General features: G+C 46.4%; 1 protein-coding gene and 1 long non-coding RNA gene across 3 annotated transcripts in view; one reads left to right on the top strand and one right to left on the bottom strand.

The window, feature by feature from the left end:
• The window catches only part of rnf141 (ring finger protein 141), a 34,001-nt gene extending 17,247 nt beyond the window's left edge, over positions 1-16,754 (bottom strand). The window contains exons 1-3 of the mRNA XM_038807988.1: positions 16,604-16,754; positions 8,419-8,622; positions 5,631-5,739 (exon numbers count right to left, since the gene is read on the bottom strand). Coding sequence (XP_038663916.1) covers positions 5,631-5,739; positions 8,419-8,561 — 252 coding nt within the window. The 5' untranslated portion in view covers positions 8,562-8,622; positions 16,604-16,754. The remainder of the gene's footprint in view (positions 1-5,630; positions 5,740-8,418; positions 8,623-16,603) is intronic.
• LOC119971814 overlaps positions 16,667-24,054 on the top strand; it is a 31,556-nt gene continuing 24,168 nt past the window's right edge. For both annotated transcript variants that reach the window (XR_005461917.1, XR_005461916.1), the window contains exon 1: positions 16,667-16,734. This is a non-coding gene — a long non-coding RNA (uncharacterized LOC119971814). The remainder of the gene's footprint in view (positions 16,735-24,054) is intronic.

The following is a 24,054-nucleotide window of genomic DNA, read 5'->3' as shown; positions in this document are numbered from 1 at the left end:
AGAATTAGAGGACCACAGAGATCCAGGATGGCTGTGGAGTGGGAGAAGGTCACAGGGATGGGGAGAGGTAAGTCATGGAGGGTTTGAAAATAAGGATTTTATTTTTTAAATTTACAAAAATAAGACTCAAGACTACACCTTTGGTGGTGCTATCATTCAGATGAGACATTAAACTGAGGTCACATCTGCCTACATGGTGGATGTAAAATGTCCCATACGAGTTTCCAAAGAAGAACATGGGAGTTATTCTGTATCCTGGGGCCAATGCTCATTCTTCAATCAAATATCACAAAAGTAGATTACCTAGTCATTATCACTATTATCACACTACTGCATACAGGGAGCTTGCTGTACCCAAATTGGCTGCCATGTTTCCTACATTACAACTGCAACACTTCAAAAAACTGTAGTGCTTCGAGACACCCGGTAATTATGAAAGGTATCACAGAACTACAAGTCTTTCTTACAAGTTCTTTTCTTTTCTCTTTCTGTGAAAATTTTTAAAATCATCTTTCTTACTTTAACAAGTTGATTTCATTTACTCTTTCATAACTTGGGTGTACGCTTACTTTGCACCTCATCAGATCTCAACATGTTCCAAACTGCTTCACAACCAATGAAATTGCTGTCACTGATGTTAGGCAGAATAACACAATTGCCATTATTGCACTCACAAACAACAAATGACATGAACACCAGTTTCTTTGATTGGAATTAGTTGAGGAGAGAAATGTTGGTCACAAAATGACGAGACTACTCCTGTTCTTCTTTTAACATTGAACAGGCAGATAACGTCTTGATTTAACATCTTATGTGAAAGGTGGCACTTCTGACTGGGTTATACTCCTTCAGCACTGCATTTTAAGGTCAGTTAAGGTTATGTCCTCTCATTATGTGTTTAACAGAGATAAAACATGAAACTGCAATTAAAGACCATCACATTTTAGACCCCCAATTTTCTGAATTCATCAAATCTCTACATCATGAGTTTTTAAACTGTGTCCCTTTGCATTGCTGCAAACTAAAAGAAGTGCTTCCTTGCTTGGGTACAGGAAGAGACTATTCAACCTCTCAATTATATCATGGCTGATCTATGTCACTGCTTATGTCCTGGGTTCCGTAATCCTCAATAACCTTGTGAAACAAAAATCTCGGTGTCTCAGTTTTTGAAATGTTTAGTTACCTTTCTCTGCCTCAGCAGTTTTTTGGGAGGGGAGGGCGTAGAGTTGAGAATTCCGGATTCCCACTACCCTTTGTGTGAAGAAGTGAAAAAATCCATCCTGACATCATCCCTGAACGGCCTGGTTCTAATTTAAAGGATACATCCATTTGTCCTGAACACTCCACTGGAGAAAAGTTTCTCACTATCTAGCCTATCAAATCCTTTAGTCTTCTGAAACACTTCAATTAGGTCACCACTTCTGTACTTGAGGAAATACAGGCCTAGTCTTTGCAACCTGTGCTCATAATTTAATCCTATTGGAATTTGTGACTGGGGCATCCTCAGAGTGTTTCACATATGCAAGGATTAGCTGCCTTTTCCTTGCTTGACATGGCAGAGCAAAGTTTGAAAACTACTGGTCTATATGGAATATAAATAAAGTGACAAATAGAGGAATTTAACCACTCCCACCGAAGGACATGTCCCAGTTAGCCATCCAGTGGGAGAGGTTGTGGTTATCCACTAAGTATCAAAAATAGGTACATAATTTCAGGCACTCCTTCTAATAAATTTATTCTGACAGGTTACAAGCATGCTGTATGATTTGATTATGATACACACTCAGGATTGTTTAGCAAATGTCCAATTACAGAATCACATCTAATGTTGAACAATTTTTTAAAAAACATTTTGTAAGGACAGGCTGGTTGGGTATGGCCAGTACCTTGCCTGTTGTGAACAGCCGAAGGGACATGCTGCTTGATATGATCTGCCAGTCTTTGTGACATATGGCCTACATATCTAGCATCCCACCAGAACCAAAATTCATATACCACATTACTCATTTGTGTGATAGGCAGATGTCTTTTTGGCGCGATAGCAGCATCCTGTTAGTGATGAACACTATTTGTATTGCTACTGCATAATAGCAGAGTGAAACAGCTAGCTTCAGCTGTTGCCCAAATTTTTAAAATACTTTTTCAGAGTAATCGGAGGTCGAATGGGCACTTTTCAGGACTGAACGTGGTAGACTTGGGCCTGATTAGCTTGCACGATATACAGTGAGCAATGATCTGGTCAGGATAGCCATTATCTCACAGAATAGTTCTGATGCATCCTATTTCAGCATCAAACTTGTACAGTGAGGAAAATGGTCTGGGCCCTCTTTATGAGGTTGCCAGTAAGGCCAATCTTACAGGACATGGAACAGTAGCACGCGTATACTGACCAGTGAAGGTAGGCCATAATCAACTCTGGGAGATTTCAATCAGCATATCAAGGAAAAGGAGCTCATTTGACTGTTCCATTTTAAAGGTTAATTTGAACACAGAGTGGTTTCTATTAAGGTGTGGAAGGAAATGATTTAATGCAGCAGCGGATTCAAATACAGCAAACGTATCAACAATAGTGAAACTAAGCAAGGGTAGGAGACTGGATGTCATTCTATTGAATACCTGTTTCTCATGGAACCTATAAAAGTATTTGAGAGAGCTGGACTTAGAGATAATTAATGGGAACACCACGTGGACATACATGGCGTCATTAAAAAGCCTCAACTGTGCGAGTTGCTGAGTTTAAAAGTTCAATGAATGCTAATTCACACAATGGTGGCGGTTCTAGTGCACCATGATATGGTGATGCAGTGCAAGTGCATATGACTTCCTTGAGCAGTACATAGGTGAATAGACTCGCAATATCAAATGAGCATACTGACATGGCATCTCTCCCTCCCCCGCCTCCTCTCTCCCTCACCCGCCTCTTCTCGCCCGCCCTTGCCTCTTCTCTCCCTCTCACTTCTCTTCCTCTCTCCCCCTCCCTTTCCTTCCCACCTCCCTCCCTCCCCTCTCGCACTGCTGCCCCCCCCCCCCCCCCCCCCCCCCCCCCATAAAGGTCACAAGCTTGTTGCTCTTACGCAAATCCAACAAATGCTTTTTTTTAAGCTTGCTTTCGAGTAAGGCTGTTCTTTGGAACAGTCATTGCAGATGGAGTGCATTTGTTGATATAGTCAAGCTCGTTAAGGATAACTATTCCAGTTGCTCTGTCAGTTTTACAGTTAAGACTATGTTGGCCTTGAGGCCTCGCAATGACACCAGGCATTTGTGTTGCATGTGGAAATTGGTCAAGTCATTCGGAATCCCACAATATGTGTTTGCTAGATCAACTGGATGGGCTTTTAAGGATTCAGAGTCAGTGGATTGTGATGGGCTAGCTGTGAGTAAAAGGAGTTCAAATTTAGTAAAAACTTCTTTTGTGGGATGAAGGTACAGTGAAGGGCTAGGGCTTCACTTTGCATAATGTTTAAATAAAATATATAGAGCTATGCTCACTGCTATCTCTAAAAGATTCAATTAAACAAAGACCTAAAATAGCTGAATCTATGTATGTCTGTGATCCCGAACAAAAGAAGCTAACTTATAGTATCAGAGAAACTCAAACCTCGTTATCCCTAAAGAGCCACTAACGACACACTGGGCGGCACAGACCAAATTCAAAGGTCATCTACATTTCACAACCCAGACAGGCCAACAGGAGTCTGCTCATCTGCTAAGAAAAAGACCTTGCAATCTTCCTTTAAATTCTTAATGGCTGAGATATTCAACAATCTCAGAGACCCAGATGAGGGATACAAATTGCTCTTTCAAGCCAGAGTGGGGACGTGGGAGTCATGTGAAGTGAACCTCCAGCTTGTGGAATGAGTAATACTGCCTTGTGGGACTTCTAGTCTTAGTCTGTCATTTTACCACCTCACTAGCTGCATCATAGACAAAGTACTCTTGCAAATTGTCCAAGTGAGTGCAAGGCCAAAAGCATTGACAACATGAGCTGCGATTTTCTCAGAGTGGCAGTCAGCTTCGGATTGCCACTCCATGCCCAATTACTATATTGATTTTCTTTCGTGCCTGTCCCATCTGACCTTCTGAATCAGACTGGGCGAGATTCAAGCAGCACTGCTGTCCTCGAGGCCCAGCTTGAAGTCCACCTCCGTCTGATTGAAGAAGGACACAGCCTTTTTTTTTTAAAACAGCAGTAGACGTGAGGGTAAGTTAAAGGTACCACTGAAATAGACAGGCCAGGGAGAAAATAAGACTCCAAGATGATAAGTGGATCGGATTTGAGGGGTTGGGAAGGAAATCGGAAGTCAGGTGATTGGGGTGGGCTGGGAGGGTGGGGAAGCAGGGAGTCACGTGAGGAGGCAAGTCTACGTCTTTATAAAAAGGTACCCAGAAGTTAGAAGAGGTTTTAATTCTTCCAACTTTTTCTGGGTAACCATTTGTGTAACACAACCAGGAACCATTGAACGCTTGCAATTTAAATGGCATTTTCAGATGGTGCAGGACAGTTTCCCAGGTGAAGTTTGCATTTCTGGGGCAATTGCTGCGCAAACTCTTACCTGGGAAATTCCGAGGGGGGTTCTCAGTGCATCTTTGGGATTACCATCCCCCAAATCTGACACTGGGAAATTTGGAGGTTACGGCCTCATGTATTCTTCCTCAGCCATACTCAAGTTCTGTACTACCAAACAACTATCTAGTAACATTCCAAAACCGAAGGAACAGTCAAAGCAGAAATAAAGCAGAAATGAAGGCTGAGAGAATTTGTTATACCATGAGCCATGTACTCTAACCCCACCAGAGTCTTGTTTACAAACAACTAGCTAGTTCCCTCTTTGAAGTTGTTATAGGCTCCGCTTCAACAACCGTTTCTGATGGAGTTCCACACCGTGTGTGCGCAAAAGAAATGTTAGCTAATGTTCCCTTTTTAATTGATTGCAAATTTGCGACAATTAAAATTCTTTTTACAACGTTTATTATTTTGCGGCAGCTCAGGTGCCTGGAGCTCACTAACAAAACAACTGACATACTGTGGCCAAAGCTTTTATCAATAGATTCCCATTAGGTTGAGGTTAGTTCAGTTTGATAGTATCCTCAGGTGAGACATTGTGCTGTGGGTTTCAGCCTCAGACCAGGGGAACAGAGCACAGAGACTAGTTCAGTCATGTGGCAGCATTAAGGTTTGGCTATTGCTCAGACAAAATGTCGAGTGGATTATAGCAAGAGCAGGGAGGTTGCCCAACATTCCCCTCTCAACAGATTGACTGGTCATTCATCTCTTTTGTTATGTGTGGATTCGGGTTGTGTGAAAATTTATTGTTGTATTTGGCTGCAAATCGATAGTGGCTAAACGTAAAGCAATTAATTGAGAAGCCATTTGAGGAGTGCTGTGAGCATAATGTGCAATATTAATGCAGAATTTCCCACTCTCTGAAATCAATGTTTCAACACGAGTCCTTGACAAAGGCAGACATCAAAAATCACACGGCATTTAAATATTGACAGTCAATTTAAAAAAGATTCTAATCATGCCTGGTGTGGATATACGATGTATGGATATCCATTTTGTTTAAAGTAGCAGTGAAATAGTTAAATATTTTAATTGTTTTTGAATTATATAACCGCTTTTTACATACCTTTGAGCTAACAATCCTAACAATGACTTTCCAAAGGGCCGAGGAATCGGATCCAGGTTGTACTTCAAACAATAAGCATTTCTCTTGCCCAGCAGTCAGTCTTTCTGTGCTACAATGGGTAGTAAAGCCAGAACAATAACATTTCTCTGGTTGTAAAACACAGATATCTAGAATCTTACAATGGGACTTAAACAATTATCCATTCAACAAATAATTCCAAGTTTTTATTATGAAACCATTCATCTGGTCCAGCCAGATCACTTCCCCTTGTGATGGTGGCATGATGGGCACCATCACCCTCGGGTGCTTTATACAAATGGTCACTCCTCTTGCATATGAGCCTAACCAGCAAAGAGGCAATGGAGGCTGTCACAAGAAATGACATATTTACAGTGGAGCCGTAAAGGAGTCAGGAAAAGGTCAAGCAGCAGTTTTTAAAGGTAAAAGGAGGGAGATAGTCTTGAACATGATTTCCGACCCACAGCACTGTGATCGACTCTTAATTGCCTTCTGAAATAGCCAAGCAAGCCATTCAGTTGCACCAACCTGCCGCAAGGAAGTCCAGGAAGAATACCACGTGACTGCAGCGGCGCAAGAGGGCGGCTCACTGTCATCCTCCTGGATTATATAAAGTATGAATTCATATAATTTCATAATCTCTACATTTTTAGCTCAACATTAATTTCCCCTTGCACCTCAGTTAAGTGCATCTGAGGAAGGCCAATAAATATTGTTGACCTTGCCAGCGACTTACCCACGCCTTGAACAAGCAAAACAAAAACGCAATCATAGATGCATTCGGACTTAAAACATCCGCATAGCTATTTGCACAAAAGCGATGAAAGCATAAATTATGGCTGGTTTTGAAAGTAAAAGAGTAAAAAAAATAGGAAATAAGGACAATTACTGTTCCTAGAAGTAAGAAGTCTTACCACAGTTATGAAAAGTCCAACAGGTTTGTTTTGAATCACTAGCTTTCAGAGCACAGCTCCTTCATCAAGTGAGTAATCTGATGAAGGAGCTACGCTCCAAAAGCTAGTGATTGAAAACAAACCTCATGGACATTAACCTGGTGTTGTAAGACTTCTTACCGTGCCTACCCCAGTCCAACGCTGGCATCTCCACATCACGTTCATAGAAGGGTGTGCTGATTTGGTGCAAGCAGGCTTATTTGCAGCATAGACCAGCTGGGCTGAATGGCCTGTTTTTGTGTTGCTCTGCATTCTGTGATTGGATGCAAGTTTATGGTGAGCTCAGGAACAGCAATAACAGAGCGCAGGCTTTCAGTGGGCAGCATGGCGGCACAGTGGTTAGCACTGTTGCTTCACAGCACCAGGGACCCGAGTTTGATTCCTGGCTTGGGACACTGGTCGATGCAGAGTCTGCATGTTCTCTCCGTGTCTGCATGGGTTTCCTCCGGGTGCCCCGGTTTCCTCCCCCAAGCCCTGAAAGATGTGCTTGTTAAGTGAATTGAACATTCTGAATTCTCCCTCAGTGTACCCGAACAGGCGCCGGAGTGTGGCGACTATGGGATTTTCACAGTAACTTATTTGCAGTGTTAATGTAAGCCTATTTGTAACACTAATAATAATTATTAATATCTTTCGGAAGAGGAGGAATTAAACTTTTCAAAACAGTAGATCAAAAGCATGGAAAGCATGTAACACGCCACTGACAAATTGGAATAACTTGTGTTTCTATAGCATATTCAATGTAGAAAAACATCCCCAAAATGCAAGTGCAAATGAAAGTTGAGCTAAAAAAGTAGAAGTGATATGAGTTAATGCTAGGTCAGCACGTGACTGGATTGTCATACCAAGGCAAGGAGTTTGTCAGAAAATAATCCTCACAGCATGTTGAAAGGGAGCTTTGTCTGACATCAGAATTTACAAGAAAAATAATTTCCTGATGAGAACAGCTCAACAAAAACAGAATATTCTGAAATTCTGATGAGAAAAGATGCATGGGTCAATTTCCAACTTCAGGCTCTCAACAGGGGAACCTTGCCTGCCGGAAGCACATAATTGAAAACTCCTGGCATACACAGCTTTCTGACAATAAATTTTAAACATTTGGAAAATTAGGTAGAAGATGCCTCCGAGTTTCCACTCTTTGCTCCCGATGGGCCAGGCGTACCATCAAAGCACAAAGTTAGAAAACTTCCCCTGTAACATTAATTAATATCTTGGCATTTCTCTTCATTCAAAGCAGCACCTCTAACATCCATATGCCTGAACAGTTGATGGTCAGAGGAAAGAGAAAACGCAGGAGTGCAAACAATCGAACATCACGCAACAACACAATCATTCTGCACCAGACGGGAAATGAATTTTGAAAACATAGAGGATATAATGGGAAACAGAATACAATTCAGTTTGTGTCTTCACACTGGCAAAAGTTCAACTTCTCTTTCGGCTGAGAATGAGATGATTTGCAAGACTGCGGGGGAAAAGAGTCAGAGCAGTTGGAACTAATTGGATAGTTCTTTCAAAGTGCTGCACAATGGGATGAATGGCCTCCTTTTGTGTGATATAATTCTTTAGTGAGGAACGGTCAGATGATCTCCTCATTTGACTCTGGTAATCAGTCACATGGTCATGAAGGTCATTCAAATAGGCACCAGCACAATATTCAACAATTCAAATATTTAGTTTAGCAAGAGGAGCCGGTTAACTTCAACTTCTGCACCATCACACTGTAAAATCTGTCCCTGCATCAGCAATGCTACCCTTTTACAATTTTGAAAAACTGGCATGCATTTTATAAACTGAGCAAAGGGAAAACTCACATTTCATTCAGTTCTGCCACTCTGGCGAGAAACTCCTCATAAGTCAGGAAGCCACTTTCCCTCACCAGGGCAACATGCTTCATCATCCGATCCGGCAATTTATTAAAGACTGCTGGAGTTTGATTCGAAATATGCTGACCCATCACTGGACAACTGATGGGTGGCTTCAACACGGGTTCTAGATTTGGGTCATTTGTAAAGCTCCTGTTTAAAAGAAAGGAACAGGTGAGTACGGTTCTGTCAGTGATCCTTTCAAATAACTTACCAGAGGACAATGAGACGCATGAAATAGTTTCAAAATAGTGCAAGGAATACAACACCGTATGGCATTTCTGGCTTTTTCTCCCAATTAGCAATTGATCATGAAGAAAAATAAATTAAATGGAACACAATCATCGTGGATATTCCAATGTACTTCAAAAGTGGTCACTTGCTTGCATGAATGATCCCGACAGCCCAAATTTGCGCAGAGCAAGATTCCATTATTAGCAATGGAGGTGAATGATTAATCTGTTTTTGCTGTAATTCATCGAGTCACAACACCTTGTTAACTTTGTGCATTCTTTACATATAAAAGGAGGAACTGGGTCGGAGGCTGAATATTTCTCCTCAATGTGGGAATCTAGAATTAGGGAGCACAATTTCAAAATAAGGGGTCTGCTATTTAAGCCTAATATGAGGAATTTCTTCTCTCAGAAAACCGTGAACCGTTGGAATTCACTACCCCAGAGTAGTGAAGGCTGGTCATTGAATATGTTCAAAGCTGAGTGAGTCAGATTTTTGATCTACAAGAGAGGGGACGGGTCAGCCATGATCTGTGAATAGCAGTCTCAAGGGGCCAAATTGCCTACCCGTGCGCCTATTTCTTATGAATAGAAAGTAGATGCTGTAACACCAATCTTTAAAAAGGGGCAATAAACAAGACAACACTCATCATGTGTGAAGTACATGATGCAAGTTTTTGCATGTTTTCTTTCTCATTGTGAGCTCCTGATCTGTCTTTCCAAAGAGGAGAGCAGGCAAATGTAGGTAGATCCTTCTCCAAGAGGAGAAGGAAAACTAGTGCGGGAGAATCAATTTGTAGGCTGGGTCTTCATGTATTCGAAGGGCAGATTTCAGAGACACACTAGTGATTTTACGTTGCCAAGTGAGGCTGCTGAAATTCTACTCTGCACAGGGCAATGACTGTTAGAGGGAAATATTTCACCAACCAACTCAAGCTACAAAAAAAAACACCATTGATCTAATTGCATGCAATCAGTCTGTTCCCGTTCAACCCATTTTCCTCCATCCACATCTCTAATCTAATCCTGATTGTTGACATAGTTTTCTATTTTAACCACTAACGCAGGAAGTAAATAACACAGCCTCAAATCTTTCTAAATGAAGATGTTTTTCCCGCCCTCTGCTTTCAATCTCTTTAATTTATTTATCTATGGCCCATGTTCTCAGGGGCTGGTTTAGCACACGGGGCTAAATCGCTGGCTTTGAAAGCAGGCCAGCAGCACGGTTCAATTCCCGTACCAGCCTCCCCAAACAGGCGCCGGAATGTGGCAAATAGGGGCTTTTCTCAGTAACTTCATTTGAAGCCTACTTGTGACAATAAGCGATTTCTTCTTCTTCTAAACCGTTCAACTGCTGGAAACAGGCTGCTTCTTTCGCTCCTGTCCTACCATTTCAGTTTACAGATATTCAGGGTCCCAAACAAATGAGAGAGGTTGTTTATTTGTAGAAAATTGGTTCAAACTGTAATGGGGTGTAAATTGTAACAGGCAGGTTACAATACCATTTGTGGCACCATATGCGACATACCATTTTCATGTTGTCCCAGCAAGTCCCCTGTGGTGCTATTCACAACAGTTTATAAGAATAGGAAAATCATATCAAGAAAAACAAAGTTACTTCTAAACATTAAAGTGCTCTTTTAGGCTATGTATGTTCCTTCAATTTTATTTAACTGGTGTCAAGTAAACAATGAATGTGTTAAAGCACAGATCAATAAAGAGGTTGCAGATCTCATGGCTCTGGTATTTTATGTTGCCTGAGGGCTCGTACATTTGAAATGATAATCTATAAATTTCTTCCTGTTCAGCATTACAGGAATGTGCATTAGATATTATGGTGCCTGAAGTGTGGCAGCAAAAAGGGCACACCATAAAGCATTAAAGGCAGAATTTCCCTGCAACGAACTGCTATTTCTTGGAAAACTTGTGGAGAGAATGTGACAATTGTTCAGCAAAACATTTAAAGCATCACACATCAGGACATGAGCTCAACGAAACTGCATCTCCTGCACACAACCATTTCTTAACTGATTAAAGACTGATGTAGACACATATAAAGTTAAGAGTTATTATTTACAAAACCCAAAAGCCAGGATGGATTTTGAGACTGTAATCTAAAAACATGATTTAGACACACTATATCTGAACATCTTGTAGTTACGCAAAGAGTGGTGAGGCCGTGGAATGCCCTACCTGCAACAGTAGTGAACACGTCAACATTGAGGGCATTTAAAAATTTATTGGATAAGCATATGGATGATAAGGGCATAGTGTAGGTTAGATGGCCTTTAGATTTTTTCCATGTCGGTGCAACATCGAGGGCCGAAGGGCCTGTACTGTGCTGTATCGTTCTATGTTCTATGTTCTAACCTGTAGTTAGCCGGTTTAGCTCACTTGGATAGACAGCTGGATTTTGATGCAGTGAGGCCAACGCCGTGGGTTCATTTCCCGTACCGGCTGATGTTATTGATGAAGACTCCGCCTTCTCAACCTTGCCCCTTATCGGAGGTGTGGTGACCCTCAGGTTAAATCGCCACCTGTCAGCTCTCCTCCTCACAAGGGGGAAAACAACCTCTGGTCATCTGGCACCAATGTGATTTTACTTTCTAGTTAATCTTTATTTGTATGTGGTTTGGAACACTATCGCTGCATATTCCTGACAGCCTTGGAGGTGATATGGCAAAGGTTGGCAAGGTGATCTGAATTTCAGATTTATGTGAAGTACAAATCCAGGAATTCCTCATCCACCCAATTACAAAATGCTTTGAGATTGAAGGAATAATTTCTGACTGACATTTGAAGATGTCTCTGTCAACATGGAGTGCGACAATGCTGAGAATGAACACAGCCTCAATCAGTCATGCCTCAATCGGTTCATTGCTGAAAATTGTCATTCAAGATAACTGAACAGTGTTCAGGTTACAAAATGGGTGTCACATTCTGAAATGACATCCACAAAATAGCAAAAATGTGCTTAAGGAATATTTTTAAAAAATGTAAGGATAGTCATTTGATGACTGATAACATAAAATAAAAAAATCTGGATTTTTATAGTACCTTCATGGCCTCAGTGCATCCCAAACCACTTTTCAGGCAATGAAATACTAGTCTTTTTTTAAACTCATTCAAGGGATGTGGGTTTTGCTGGTTAAATCATAAACATAAAGAAAACATAGCATCACTAATGCCCTCGAGGAGGTGGTGATGTGCTGCTTTCTGGAACTACTGCAGTCTATATGGGGCAGGGAACACCCAGAGTGCTGTTAGAGAGAGTGTTCCAGGATTATGACCCAGCAGCAATGAAGGAACCTGATATATTTCCAAGTCAGGATGCTAAGTGGTTTGGAGGAAAACTTTCAGGAGGTGGTGGTTCCCATCTATATGCTTCCCTTGTCATTCTACATCGTTGTAGTGCCTTTGGAGCGTGCTGTCTAAAGAGCCTTGGCGAGTTCCTGCAGTGCATCTTGTAGATGGTACACATTGCTGCCACTGTTGTGCGGTGTTGGAGTGAACGTTTTTAAAAGGGATGGCAATCAATCAAGCTTCTTTTTCTCGATGATGTTGGGCTTCTTGAGTCTTGTTTGAGCTGCACTCATCCTTCTCTTCTTCTTTGGCAGTACCTCAGTGTCGAAGATGACTTGCTTCCATCTGCCACAGGTGGTGATCTGTGAGGTGGGTGGGTGGGACACTGTGGATTCTGCATGCTCTATCCTCTGCTTATGTTTGGCCTCCACATGCTCCACTCTGTAATGGTCGAGATGGTTGGCACTTTCATAGAATCACAGAATTTACAATGTGGAGATGTCAGCGTTGGACTGGGATGAGCACAGTAAGAAGTCTTACAACACCAGATTAAAGTCCAACAGGTTTGTTTCGAATCACTAGCTTTCAGAGCACTGCGCCTCAGGTGAAAGGAGCAGTGCTCCGAAACAAACCTGTTGGACTTTAATCTGGTGTTGTAAGACTTCTTACATCGAATTTACAATTCAGATGGAGGCCATTCAACCCATCAAGTCTGTACCGACTGTTGAATGGAGCACCCCACCCGATCCCCGTAACCCCACGTGGCCAATTTGGAGAATCCCTGTACATTGTCTATGTTTTTGATGCATACAGGAGGTTGGGGACCACAGCCTCACTGTAGACAATGAGGTTGGTGCTGGATTTGAGGCATCAGTCTTCGAACACTGTTCCTCCGGCATCAGAAGGCTGCACTGGAGTTGATATTGGATTTCCTCATTGATGTCTACTCGCCAAGAGGAGGCTCCCAAGGTATGGGAAATGGTCCACGTTCTCCAGGGGCTCACTGTGGATCTTGATGGTGGGGTGCAGTGCTATGTGACAGGAGCAGGCTGGTAGAAAACCTTTGTTTTACGAATGTGCAGTTTGAGGCCCATTCTTGCCTCGATGAATGTGTAGACGACAGTTTGTAGTTCGGCCGAGTGTGTGCACACGTCATCTGCGTACTGCAGTTCGATGACAAAATTGGGGTGCTCTTGGTTCTGCCCTGGTAGCATCAGAAGTTGAACAGTTTCCCGCTTGCCCCGTCGGTGCTCCACTCCAGCAGGGAGCTTCATGGTGAGCAGGTGAAAGTGTTGCGGTGAGGAAATGGAGAAGAGCTTTGGTGCAATAACGCAGCTCTGCTTGACTCCAGTTTGCACTCATATTGGATCTGTGGTGGATCCGTTGATGAGGGTCATGGCTTGCATGTCATCGTGGGGCAGGTGGGGAATGGCGAAGAATTTTTGAGGGCAGCTGAATTTGAGGAGGATGGTCCACAATCCCTCACCTGTTGATAGAATCGAAGGCATTTGCAAGATCAAGGAAAGCACTTGGTGCTGTTCCCTGCACTTTTCCTGGATTGCTGCGCACTAAAGATCATGTCAGTTCTGCTTTTTGGCAGGCGGAATCCGCATTGAGACTCAGTGAGGAGCTTTCAGCCACTGGAAGGAGGCAGTTGAGGAAGATTCTTGCGATGATCTTTCCCGTGGCAGACAGTAGGAAACTCACTCTGTAATTTCTGCAGTCGGACCCGACACCTTTCTTGAAGATGGTCACAATTACAACGTATCTGAGATCCTCCGGTATGCTCTCTTCCTTCCAGACAAGGGCGATGAGGTTGTGCATTCAGGTCGAAAGTGTCTCTCCACTGTATTTTAGTACTTCAGCGGGGATCCTATCTGCTTGGAGAACTTGTTTTTCAGCTGTCGATGTTTTTTTTCTACCTCATGGTCGGATGGGGCTGTGCTGAGATGATGGCGGTAGTGTGTTGCGGGATGGCATCGAGGGCTGTGTCTTGGATAAAGAGGTCCTGAAAGTGCTCTCTCCAGTAGTCTTTTGAGTCTTTGATGAGCACCTTTCCGGTTTTGGCCCTCAGTGGGGTAGGTTGCTAGGTACTCAAGACTGCAGCTGAAGAAGCCACGCACATCGTTGTTGGCGAGTTGCTGAATCTTCTGCACTCTTTCCACCCACCATTTGTTCTTTAGATCATGGGTTCTTTGTTGCGCCTCGACCTTCAGTTGCCTGTCGGCTTGCTTCCTCTCGCTTAAGTTTTGATGGAGCTGCCAGTTCAGGAACGTCTTTCATTTGGGGTTTAGAAGATCCTGGATCTCCTGATCGTTCTCGTTGAACCGATCTTGGTATTTCCTGATTGAGACACAGAGTGTCTCCTTGCACATGCTGACTATGGTGGCTTTTAGGGCGGACAAGACGCTGTGGGCATTCTGCAGCTCTGGCTTGTTGGTTGTTGCCAGGTTAGCTGCGAGGTGCTGGCCGTGTAGGCCTTTCTTTTCAGGGTCTTTGAATCCAACGACATTGAGTCTCCCGCGGCAGAGCTTTTCCTGCCTCTGCCGGTTCGGGGCCAGGCCGATGGGAGAGTGGTTTAGTCAGCGATCAGTCCAGCAGGCACCCGCTCCGGTTGTGGCGTGGGTGATGTGGACATCTTTGCAAGGGGAGAGTATTCCATCACACTCATGACTTGTAGATTGTGGACAGCCTTTGGGAAGTCAGGAAGTGAGTTACTCGCCACAGGATTCATAGCCTCTGACCTGCTCTTGAAGCCACAATATTTATAGGGATATTCCAGTTGATTTTCTGGTCAATGGTAACCCCAGGACATTAATAGTGGGGGGTTCAGTAATGATAAAAGCCGTTGAATCTTAAGGGTGATGGTTAGATTCTCTCTTGTTGGAGATGAGTCATTGTCTGGCACTTGTGTGGCACGAATGTTACTTGCCACTTGTCAGCTCAAGCCAGGGTATTGTCCAGGTCTTGCTGCATTTAGACATGAGCTGGTTCAGTTTAGTCAGTGTTGCAAGGTAAAAAACACAGCAAGCTCCCGTAAATAGCAATGTGATGATGACCAGATAATCGTACGCCATTACCAAGCATGTAGAGGTAAAATCCAAATAAATCATGATCTTACTGAATAGCGAGACAACCTTGAGGGACTGAACGCCTGCATCTCCTTGTATACTTGACAAACAACCTTTATCTTTTAATGGTAATAACTATTACAACAGCAAGAAAATTAACTACAAGAGAAAATTCTTCAACGTGGGTTTACTTTCATAACTATATAGCACATCTTCAAATTGAATGTAGCAGTCTCAACTGATTAGGTGACAACAAGCGCAGCGCATATCAATTGCATAGTTGTTTGAAGATATCCATAATCCTTTGAATAATAATTGAGACCGGTCACAATGGGTGCAAAGTGAAGCAATTACTCAGAGAGGGAGAGGGTCGAAACCACCTCAGCAGGTGTTCACGTCACCTCTGTGCAAGGGAAGGGGAGGCAGGGTGAGGAAGGGCATTCGCACCCCAGGGGAAAGGGGGCGGGGCTGGCAACTCCACCCTGTGGGAAAGACAGGCCCGGAAACTCCAACCTGGGGGAAAGGGGGATTGGGGAGGGGGGGGATGGCAACTCCACCCCAGGGGAAAGACGGGCCTGGAAACTCCAACCTGGGGGAAGGAAACTCCAACCTGGGGGAAAGGCGGGGCTGGCAACTCCACCCCGGGGGAAAGGGGGGGGGGGGCTGGCAACTCCACCCCGGGGGAAAGGGGGGGGCTGGCAACTCCACCCCGGGGGAAAGGGGGGGACTGGCAACTCCACCCCGGGGGAAAGGGGGGGGCTGGCAACTCCACCCCGGGGGAAAGGGGGGGGGGGTGTGCTGGCAACTCCACCCCGGGGGAAAGGGGGGGCTGGCAACTCCACCCCGGGGGAAAGTAGGGGGGCTGGCAACTCCACCCCGGGGGAAAGTAGGGGGGCTGGCAACTCCACCCCGGGGGAAAGTAGGGGGGCTGGCAACTCCACCCCAGGGGAAAGAGGGGGCTGGCAATTCCACCCCGGGGGAAAGGGGGGGCTGGCAATTCCACCCCGGGGGAAAGGGGGGGCTGGCAATTCCACCCCGGGGGAAAGGGGGGGCTGGCAATTCCACCCCGGGGGAAAGGGGGGGCTGGCAACTCCACCCCGGGGGAAAGGGGGGGGGGGCTGGCAACTCCACCCCGGGGGCTGGCAACTCCACCCCGGAGGGAAAGAGGTGGCTAGCAACTCCATCCCAAAAGAGGGAATGGCAGCTCACCAGGGGCACGGGAGGGGGGCATCTCACCTCAGTGGGGGGGGGGGGGAGTCGGATTTAATCCCATCGAAATGGGGGATGTCTCCGCTGAAGGGGAAGGGATTTGAATGGAGGAGCGCAGTTTTGAGGGGCACAGGGAGGGAATAGGGGGTCTCCAATGCCGTGGGGGTAGTTTTTCTTTGCGGGCGGGACGGAAGCGTCTCCCCGGCCCGGACCTGTGACTCCGAGCAGGGCCGCAGGGTGAGGACCCTGGGGGAGGGGGTTCGCTGGGCCCCGCGCCCGGGTTCAGGTTCAGGCCCCGAGCCCGAGCCGCGCTCTCACCTGCTGCCGGCTCCGTGCTCGCGCCGCCGTCCGCGCTCCCGGTCCAGCCGGTGCACGCGCCGATGTCCCAGAGGGCGTGGCCAGTGGGAATGGAGAAGTGCCGCTGAGGGAATGCCAGTGTTCGGATGTGGGTAAGAGCCTTGACAGTGTCCACACTGAGACTTTAATAGTCAATAACCTGCAATTATACAGCACTTTTCACAGCTTTGTGACTTCCTCAAGTGTTTTTCTGCCACATTCCTGTCCCCAGGTCCCATACCAACAGGATTTTCTATTTTAGTGACGTTGATGAGGAATAAATATTGGCGCGGATCCCAGGGAGAGGTCACCTACTTTTCAAATAGTGACTGGCATTTTTATAGTCACCTCAGAGGACGGACACAGCCTCGATTTGACAAGTCCCATCAGTGCATCATTCACTCCCTCAGTGCTGACCCTCCAACTCCCTCAGTGCTGACCCTCCAACTCCCTCAATGCTGACCCTCCAACTCCCTCAGTGCTGACCCTCCAACTGTGAGACACTCCCTCAGTGCTGACCCTCCGTGTGACACTCCCTCAATGCTGACCCTCCGTGTGACACTCCCTCAGTGCTGACCCTCCGTGTGACACTCCCTCAGTGCTGATCCTCCGTGTGACACTCCCTCAGTGCTGACCCTCCAACTCCCTCAGTGCTGACCCTCCAACTCCCTCAATGCTGACCCTCCAACTCCCTCAGTGCTGACCCTCCAACTGTGAGACACTCCCTCAGTGCTGACCCTCCGTGTGACACTCCCTCAATGCTGACCCTCTGTGTGACACTCCCTCAGTGCTGACCCTCCGTGTGACACTCCCTCAGTGCTGATCCTCCGTGTGACACTCCCTCAGTGCTGATCCTCCGTGTGACACTCCCTCAGTGCTGACCCTCCAACTCCCTCAGTGCTGACCCTCCAACTCCCTCAGTGCTGACCCTCCAACTCCCTCAGTGCTGACCCTCCAACTCCCTCAGTGCTGACCCTCCAACTCCCTCAGTGCTGACCCTCCGTGTGACACTCCCTCAGTGCTGATCCTCCGTGTGACACTCCCTCAGTGCTGACCCTCCGTGTGACACTCCCTCAATGCTGACCCTCTGTGTGACACTCCCTCAGTGCTGACCCTCCGTGTGACACTCTCTCAGTGCTGATCCTCCGTGTGACACTCCCTCAGTGCTGATCCTCCGTGTGACACTCCCTCAGTGCTGATCCTCCGTGTGACACTCCCTCAGTGCTGACCCTCCAACTCCCTCAGTGCTGACCCTCCAACTCCCTCAGTGCTGACCCTCCAACTCCCTCAGTGCTGACCCTCCAACTCCCTCAGTGCTGACCCTCCAACTCCCTCAGTGCTGACCCTCCGTGTGACACTCCCTCAGTGCTGATCCTCCGTGTGACACTCCCTCAATGCTGACCCTCCAACTCCCTCAGTGCTGACCCTCCGTGTGGCACTCCCTCAATGCTGACCCTCCAACTCCCTCAGTGCTGACCCCCGTGTGACACTCCCTCAATGCTGACCCTCCAACTCCTTCAGTGCTGACCCTCCGTGTGACACTCCCTCAATGCTGACCCTCCAACTCCCTCAGTGCTGACTCCCGTGTGACACTCCCTCAATGCTGACCCTCCGTGTGACACTCCCTCAATGCTGACCCTCCAACTCCCTCAGTGCTGACCCTCCGTGTGACACTCTCTCAGTGCTGACCCTCCGTGTGACACTCCCTCAATGCTGACCCTCCAACTCCCTCAGTGCTGACTCCCGTGTGACACTCCCTCAATGCTGACCCTCCGTGTGACACTCCCTCAATGCTGACCCTCCAACTCCCTCAGTGCTGACCCTCCGTGTGACACTCTCTCAGTGCTGACCCTCCGTGTGACACTGCCTCAGTGCTGACCCTCCATCTGTGTGATACTCCCTCAGTACTAACCCTTCAACCGTGAGACACTCCCTCAGTGCTGACCCTTCAACCGTGAGACACTCCCTCAGTGCTGACCCTCCAACCGTGTGACACTCCCTCAGTGCTGGCCCTCTGTGTGACACTCCCTCAGTGCTGACCCTCCAACCGTGAGACACTCCCTCAGTGCTGACCCTCCAACCGTGTGACACTCCCTCAGTGCTGACCCTCCAACCATGTGACACTGCCTCAGTGCTGACCCTCCATCTGTGTGATACTCCCTCAGTACTAACCCTTCATCCGTGAGACACTCCCTCAGTGCTGACCCTCCAACCGTGTGACACTCCCTCAGTGCTGACCCTCCGTGTGGCATTCCCTCAGTGCTGACCCTTCAACTGTGAGACATTCCCTTAGTGCTGACCCTCCAACCATGAGACACTCACTCAGTGCTGACCCTTCAACCGTGAGACACTCCCTCAGTGCTGACCCTTCAACCGTGAGACACTCCCTCAGTGCTGACCCTCCCACTGTGAGACACTTCCTCAGTGCTGTCCCTCCAACCGTGTGACACTCCCTCAGTGCTGACCCTTCAACCGTGAGACAATCCCTCAATGCTGACCCTCCAACAATGAGACATTCCATCAGTGCTGACCCTCTAACTTTGTGACACTCCCTCAGTCGAGTGTGTGCACACGTCATCTGCGTACTGCAGTTCGATGACAAAATTGGGGTGCTCTTGGTTCTGCCCTGGAAGCATCAGAAGTTGAACAGTTTCCCGCTTGCCCCGTCGGTGCTCCACTCCAGCAGGGAGCTTCATGGTGAGCAGGTGAAAGTGTTGCGGTGAGGAAATGGAGAAGAGCTTTGGTGCAATAACGCAGCTCTGCTTGACTCCAGTTTGCACTCATATTGGATCTGTGGTGGATCCGTTGATGAGGGTCATGGCTTGCATGTCATCGTGGGGCAGGTGGGGAATGGCGAAGAATTTTTGAGGGCAGCTGAATTTGAGGAGGATGGTCCACAATCCCTCACCTGTTGATAGAATCGAAGGCATTTGCAAGATCAAGGAAAGCACTTGGTGCTGTTCCCTGCACTTTTCCTGGATTGCTGCGCACTAAAGATCATGTCAGTTCCCTCAGTGCTGACCGTTCAACCGTGAGACACTCCCTCAGTGCTGACCCTCCAACCGTGTGACACTCCTTCAGTGCTGACCCTCCGTGTAGCATTCCCTCAGTGCTGACCCTTCAACTGTGAGACACTCCCTTAGTGCTGACCCTCCAACCATGAGACACTCACTCAGTGCTGACCCTTCAACCGTGAGACACTCCCTCAGTGCTGACCCTTCAACCATGAGACACTCCCTCAGTGCTGACCCTCCCACTGTGAGACACTTCCTCAGTGCTGTCCCTCCAACCGTGTGACACTCCCTCAGTGCTGACCCTTCAACCGTGAGACACTCCCTCAGTGCTGACCCTCCAACCGTGTGACACTCCTTCAGTGCTGACCCTCCGTGTAGCATTCCCTCAGTGCTGACCCTTCAACTGTGAGACACTCCCTTAGTGCTGACCCTCCAACCATGAGACATTCACTCAGTGCTGACCCTTCAACCGTGAGACACTCCCTCAGTGCTGACCCTTCAACCGTGAGACACTACCTCAGTGCTGACCCTCCCACTGTGAGACACTTCCTCAGTGCTGTCCCTCCAACCGTGTGACACTCCCTCAGTGCTGACCCTTCAACCGTGAGACAATCCCTCAATGCTGACCCTCCAACAATGAGACATTCCATAAGTGCTGACCCTCAAACTTTGTGACACTCCCTCAGTAATGACCTTCCAATCGTGAAACATTCTCTCAGTGCTGATCCTCCAACCGTGACGCTCCTTCGGTTGATAGTTTTTTGAAGAATAAAGGAATAAAGGGTTATGGTGTTCGGTCGGGAAAGTGGAGCTGAGTCCACAAAAGATCAGCCATGATCTCATTGAATGACGGAGCAGGCTCGAAGGGCCAGATGGCCGGCTCCTGCTCCTAGTTCTTATGTTCTTATGTTCCACCAGGGCTACGCACCACCTGACATCATTACACCCTCAGTTCAAGTATGGACAAAAGAGCTGTACTTAAACGGTGAGGTGAGCATGGCTGTCTTTGACATCAAGGCAATATTTGATTGAGTTGACATCAAAGAGCTCCAGCAAATCTGAAGTCAATGGGAATCAGAAAACTCTGCTGACAAGAAACTGAACCGGACCAGCCATACAAATACGGTGACTGGAGGAGCTGATCAGAGGCTGGGAATTCTTCAGTGATTAATGCACCCCATGAATCCCCAAAGCATGTCCACCATCTACAAAGCATAAGTCAGAAGAGTGTGATGGAATACTGCCATTTGCCTGGATAAGTGCAGTTCTAACAACACTCGAAAAGTTCAACACAATCCAGGACAAAACAGCCCACTTGATAAGCAGGCACCCAATCCACCACCTTAAAGATTCACTCCCTTCAGCACCAATGCACAGTGTCAGCAATGTGTACCATCTACAAGCTGCATTGTCGGAACTCAACTTCAACAGCACCAATCAAACCCGTGATCTCTACATATAGGACAAGAGCAGCATGGGAAACCACCTTCAAATTCCCCTTCAAGCCCCACACCATTCTGACTTGAAACTATATTGCGGCTCTTTTTGATGTTGTTGGTCAAAATCCTGGAAGTCTCTGTTTAACTGCACTCGACCTACACCACATGGACTGTAGCGGTTCAAGAAGACAGCTCACCGTCACCTCCTGAAGGGAGGGCAATAGATGCCAGCCTCGTCAGCGACATCCGCATCCTGTGAAATAATTTTGAAAGGAGTATTTTCTGCCAATGTTTCCAGTGTTACTTTGTCAACTGTCAATGAAGTAAACTGAACACTAGATGGAACCATTGATTAGGTTTCAGAAGCCTGTCTCCAACTTTATTTCTCAATGTACAAGCTTACATTCACGAACTGATGGGTAATTCACCAACCTCATGGATAAGTTACCGTTAGCACAGGGCTAAATCGCAGGCTTTTAAAGCAGACCAAGGCAGGTCAGCAGCATGGTTCAATTCCCATGCTGAACAGGCGCCGGAATGTGGCGACTAGGGGCTTTTTACAGTAACTTCATTTGAAGCCTACTTGTGACAATAAGCGATTTTAATTTCATTAGTGCACACTTTCTCCATCTGTCACATTTGCTTCTTGTGGTATTTTCCTCATCATACTTTGTTAATGCTCCTATTGTTACTCATGTGTAGTGTATGAGAGAAATATAAATGGAACTTTTATATACATTATTTTAAAAAACGGCTGCCTTGAAGCCACACTAAGTTCTATAAAGCACATTGCGAACACCATAGAGCAGTAAGCTGTAGTTTTGTCCCAACAATTTGCCACCAAGTGAGTTTCCCATCAAAACTGTGCTGTTGCAGAATGGCATTAACAATAACTTGTATTTACATATCACCCTTAATGTAATGAAGAGTCCCAAGGTGCTTTACAAGTGTTTGCAAACAACCTAGCCATTCAAATACCATAAGACATAGATGCTCCGCCATTCAATCATGGCTGATGTTTTTCTCATCCCCATTCTCCTGCCTTCTCCCCATAACTCCTGATCCCCTTATTAATCAAGAACCTATCTATCTCTGCCTTAAAGACACTCAGTGAATTGGCCTCTCCAGCCTTCTGTGGCAAAGAGTTCCACAGATTCACCACCCTCTGGCTGAAACAAATCCTCATCTCTGTTTTAAAGGATCGTCCCTTTAATCTGAGATGGTGTCCTCTGGTTCTACTTTTTCCTACAAGTGGAAACATCCTCTCCACGTCCACTCTATCCAGGCCTTGCAGTATCTTGTACGTTTTAATAAGACCCCCTCTCATCCTTCTAAACTCCAACGAGTACAGATCCAGAGTCCTCAAACATTCCTCATTCGACAAGTTCTTCATTCCAGCTATCATTCTTGTGAACGTCTGGACCCTTTCCAAGGCCAGCACATCCTTCCTTAGAGATGGGGCCCAAAACTGCTCACAATACTCCAAATGGGGTCTGACCAGAGCCTTATACAGCCTCAGAAGTACATCCCTGGTCTTGTATCCTAGCCCTCTTGACATGAATGCTAACATTGAATTTGCCTTTTTAACTGCCGACTGAACCTGCACATTAACCTTAAGACAATTGTGAACAAGGACTCCCAAGTCCCTTTGTGCTTCTGCTTTCCGAAGCATTTCCCCATTTCGAAAATAATCTCTGCCTAGATTCATCCTTCCAAAGTGCATAACCTCACACTTTTCCACATTGTACTTCATTTGCCACTTCATTGCCCACTCTACTAGCTTGTCCAAATCCTTCGGCAGCCCCCTTGCTTCCTCAATACTACATGTCCCTCTATAGATCTTTGTATCATCTGCAAACTTAGCAACAGTGCCTTCAGTACCTTCTTCCAGATCATTAATGTATATTGCAAAAAGTTGTGGTCCCAGCACAGACCGCTGAGGCACACCACTAGTCACCGGCTGCCATCCTGAAAAAGACCCCTTTATCTCGACTCTTTACCTTCTGCCTGTCAGCCAATCCTCTATCCATGCCAGGGTCTTACCCTTAAGACCATGGGCTTTTAACTTATTTAACAGTCTCCTATGCGGCACCTTGTCAAAGGCCTTCTGGAAATCTAAATAAATCATGTCCACTGATTCTCCTTTGTCTAACTTGCTTGTTACCTCCTCAAAGAACTCTAACTGATTTGTCAGACACGACCTCCCTTTGACAAAGCCGTGCTGCCTCAGTCCTGTTTTACCATGCACTTCCAAGTGTTTTGCGACCTCATTTTTAATAACAGACCCTAAAATCTTACCAATGACGGAGGTCAGGCTAACCGACCTATAATTTCCCATCTTCTGCCTCCCTCCCTTCTTAAACAGTGGTGTTACATTAACCACCTTCCAGTCCTCTGGGACCCTTCCTGCCTCCAGTGATTTCTGAAAGATCATCACTAATGCCTCCACAATTTCCTCAGCTGTCTCTTTTAGGACCCTGGGGTGTAGTCCATCCGGTCCAGGTGACATATACACCTTCAGACCTTTCAGTTTCCCCAGAACCCAGAAAAGGGTGAGATATAAGGGGTAAGTGACCAATAGCTTCGTCGATGAGGTAGGTTTTAAAGAGCATCGTACAGGAGGATAGAGAGGTGCATGGAGACGTAGAGGGAAGGTCTTCAAGAGCTGATGGCCCAGAAAGATGGTGGCACGGCTGCCATTGATGGAGTGATTAAAATTGGAAATATTCAAGAGGCCAGAATTGGGAAAGTGCAGAAAACTCAGATCTAAAGGGGATTACAGAAATAGGGAAGGGCAAACACCTGGAGGAATTTGAAAACATGGATGAGAATTTTAAAATTAAGGCGTGGCTTAACTGGGAGCCAAGGTAGATAAATCAGTGAGCTCAGGAGAGATGGAAGAACAAGACTTGGTCCGAGTTAGAACACAGGCAGCAGAGTTTTGGATGACCTCAAGTTTATGGAGGGTCAATTAGGCAGA

The sequence above is a fragment of the Scyliorhinus canicula genome, chromosome 9, assembly GCF_902713615.1.
Source record: "Scyliorhinus canicula chromosome 9, sScyCan1.1, whole genome shotgun sequence".
NCBI lineage: Eukaryota > Metazoa > Chordata > Chondrichthyes > Carcharhiniformes > Scyliorhinidae > Scyliorhinus > Scyliorhinus canicula.
Note: the sequence above shows the minus strand (reverse complement) of the source record. Positions and strands in the feature narration are given on the sequence as shown.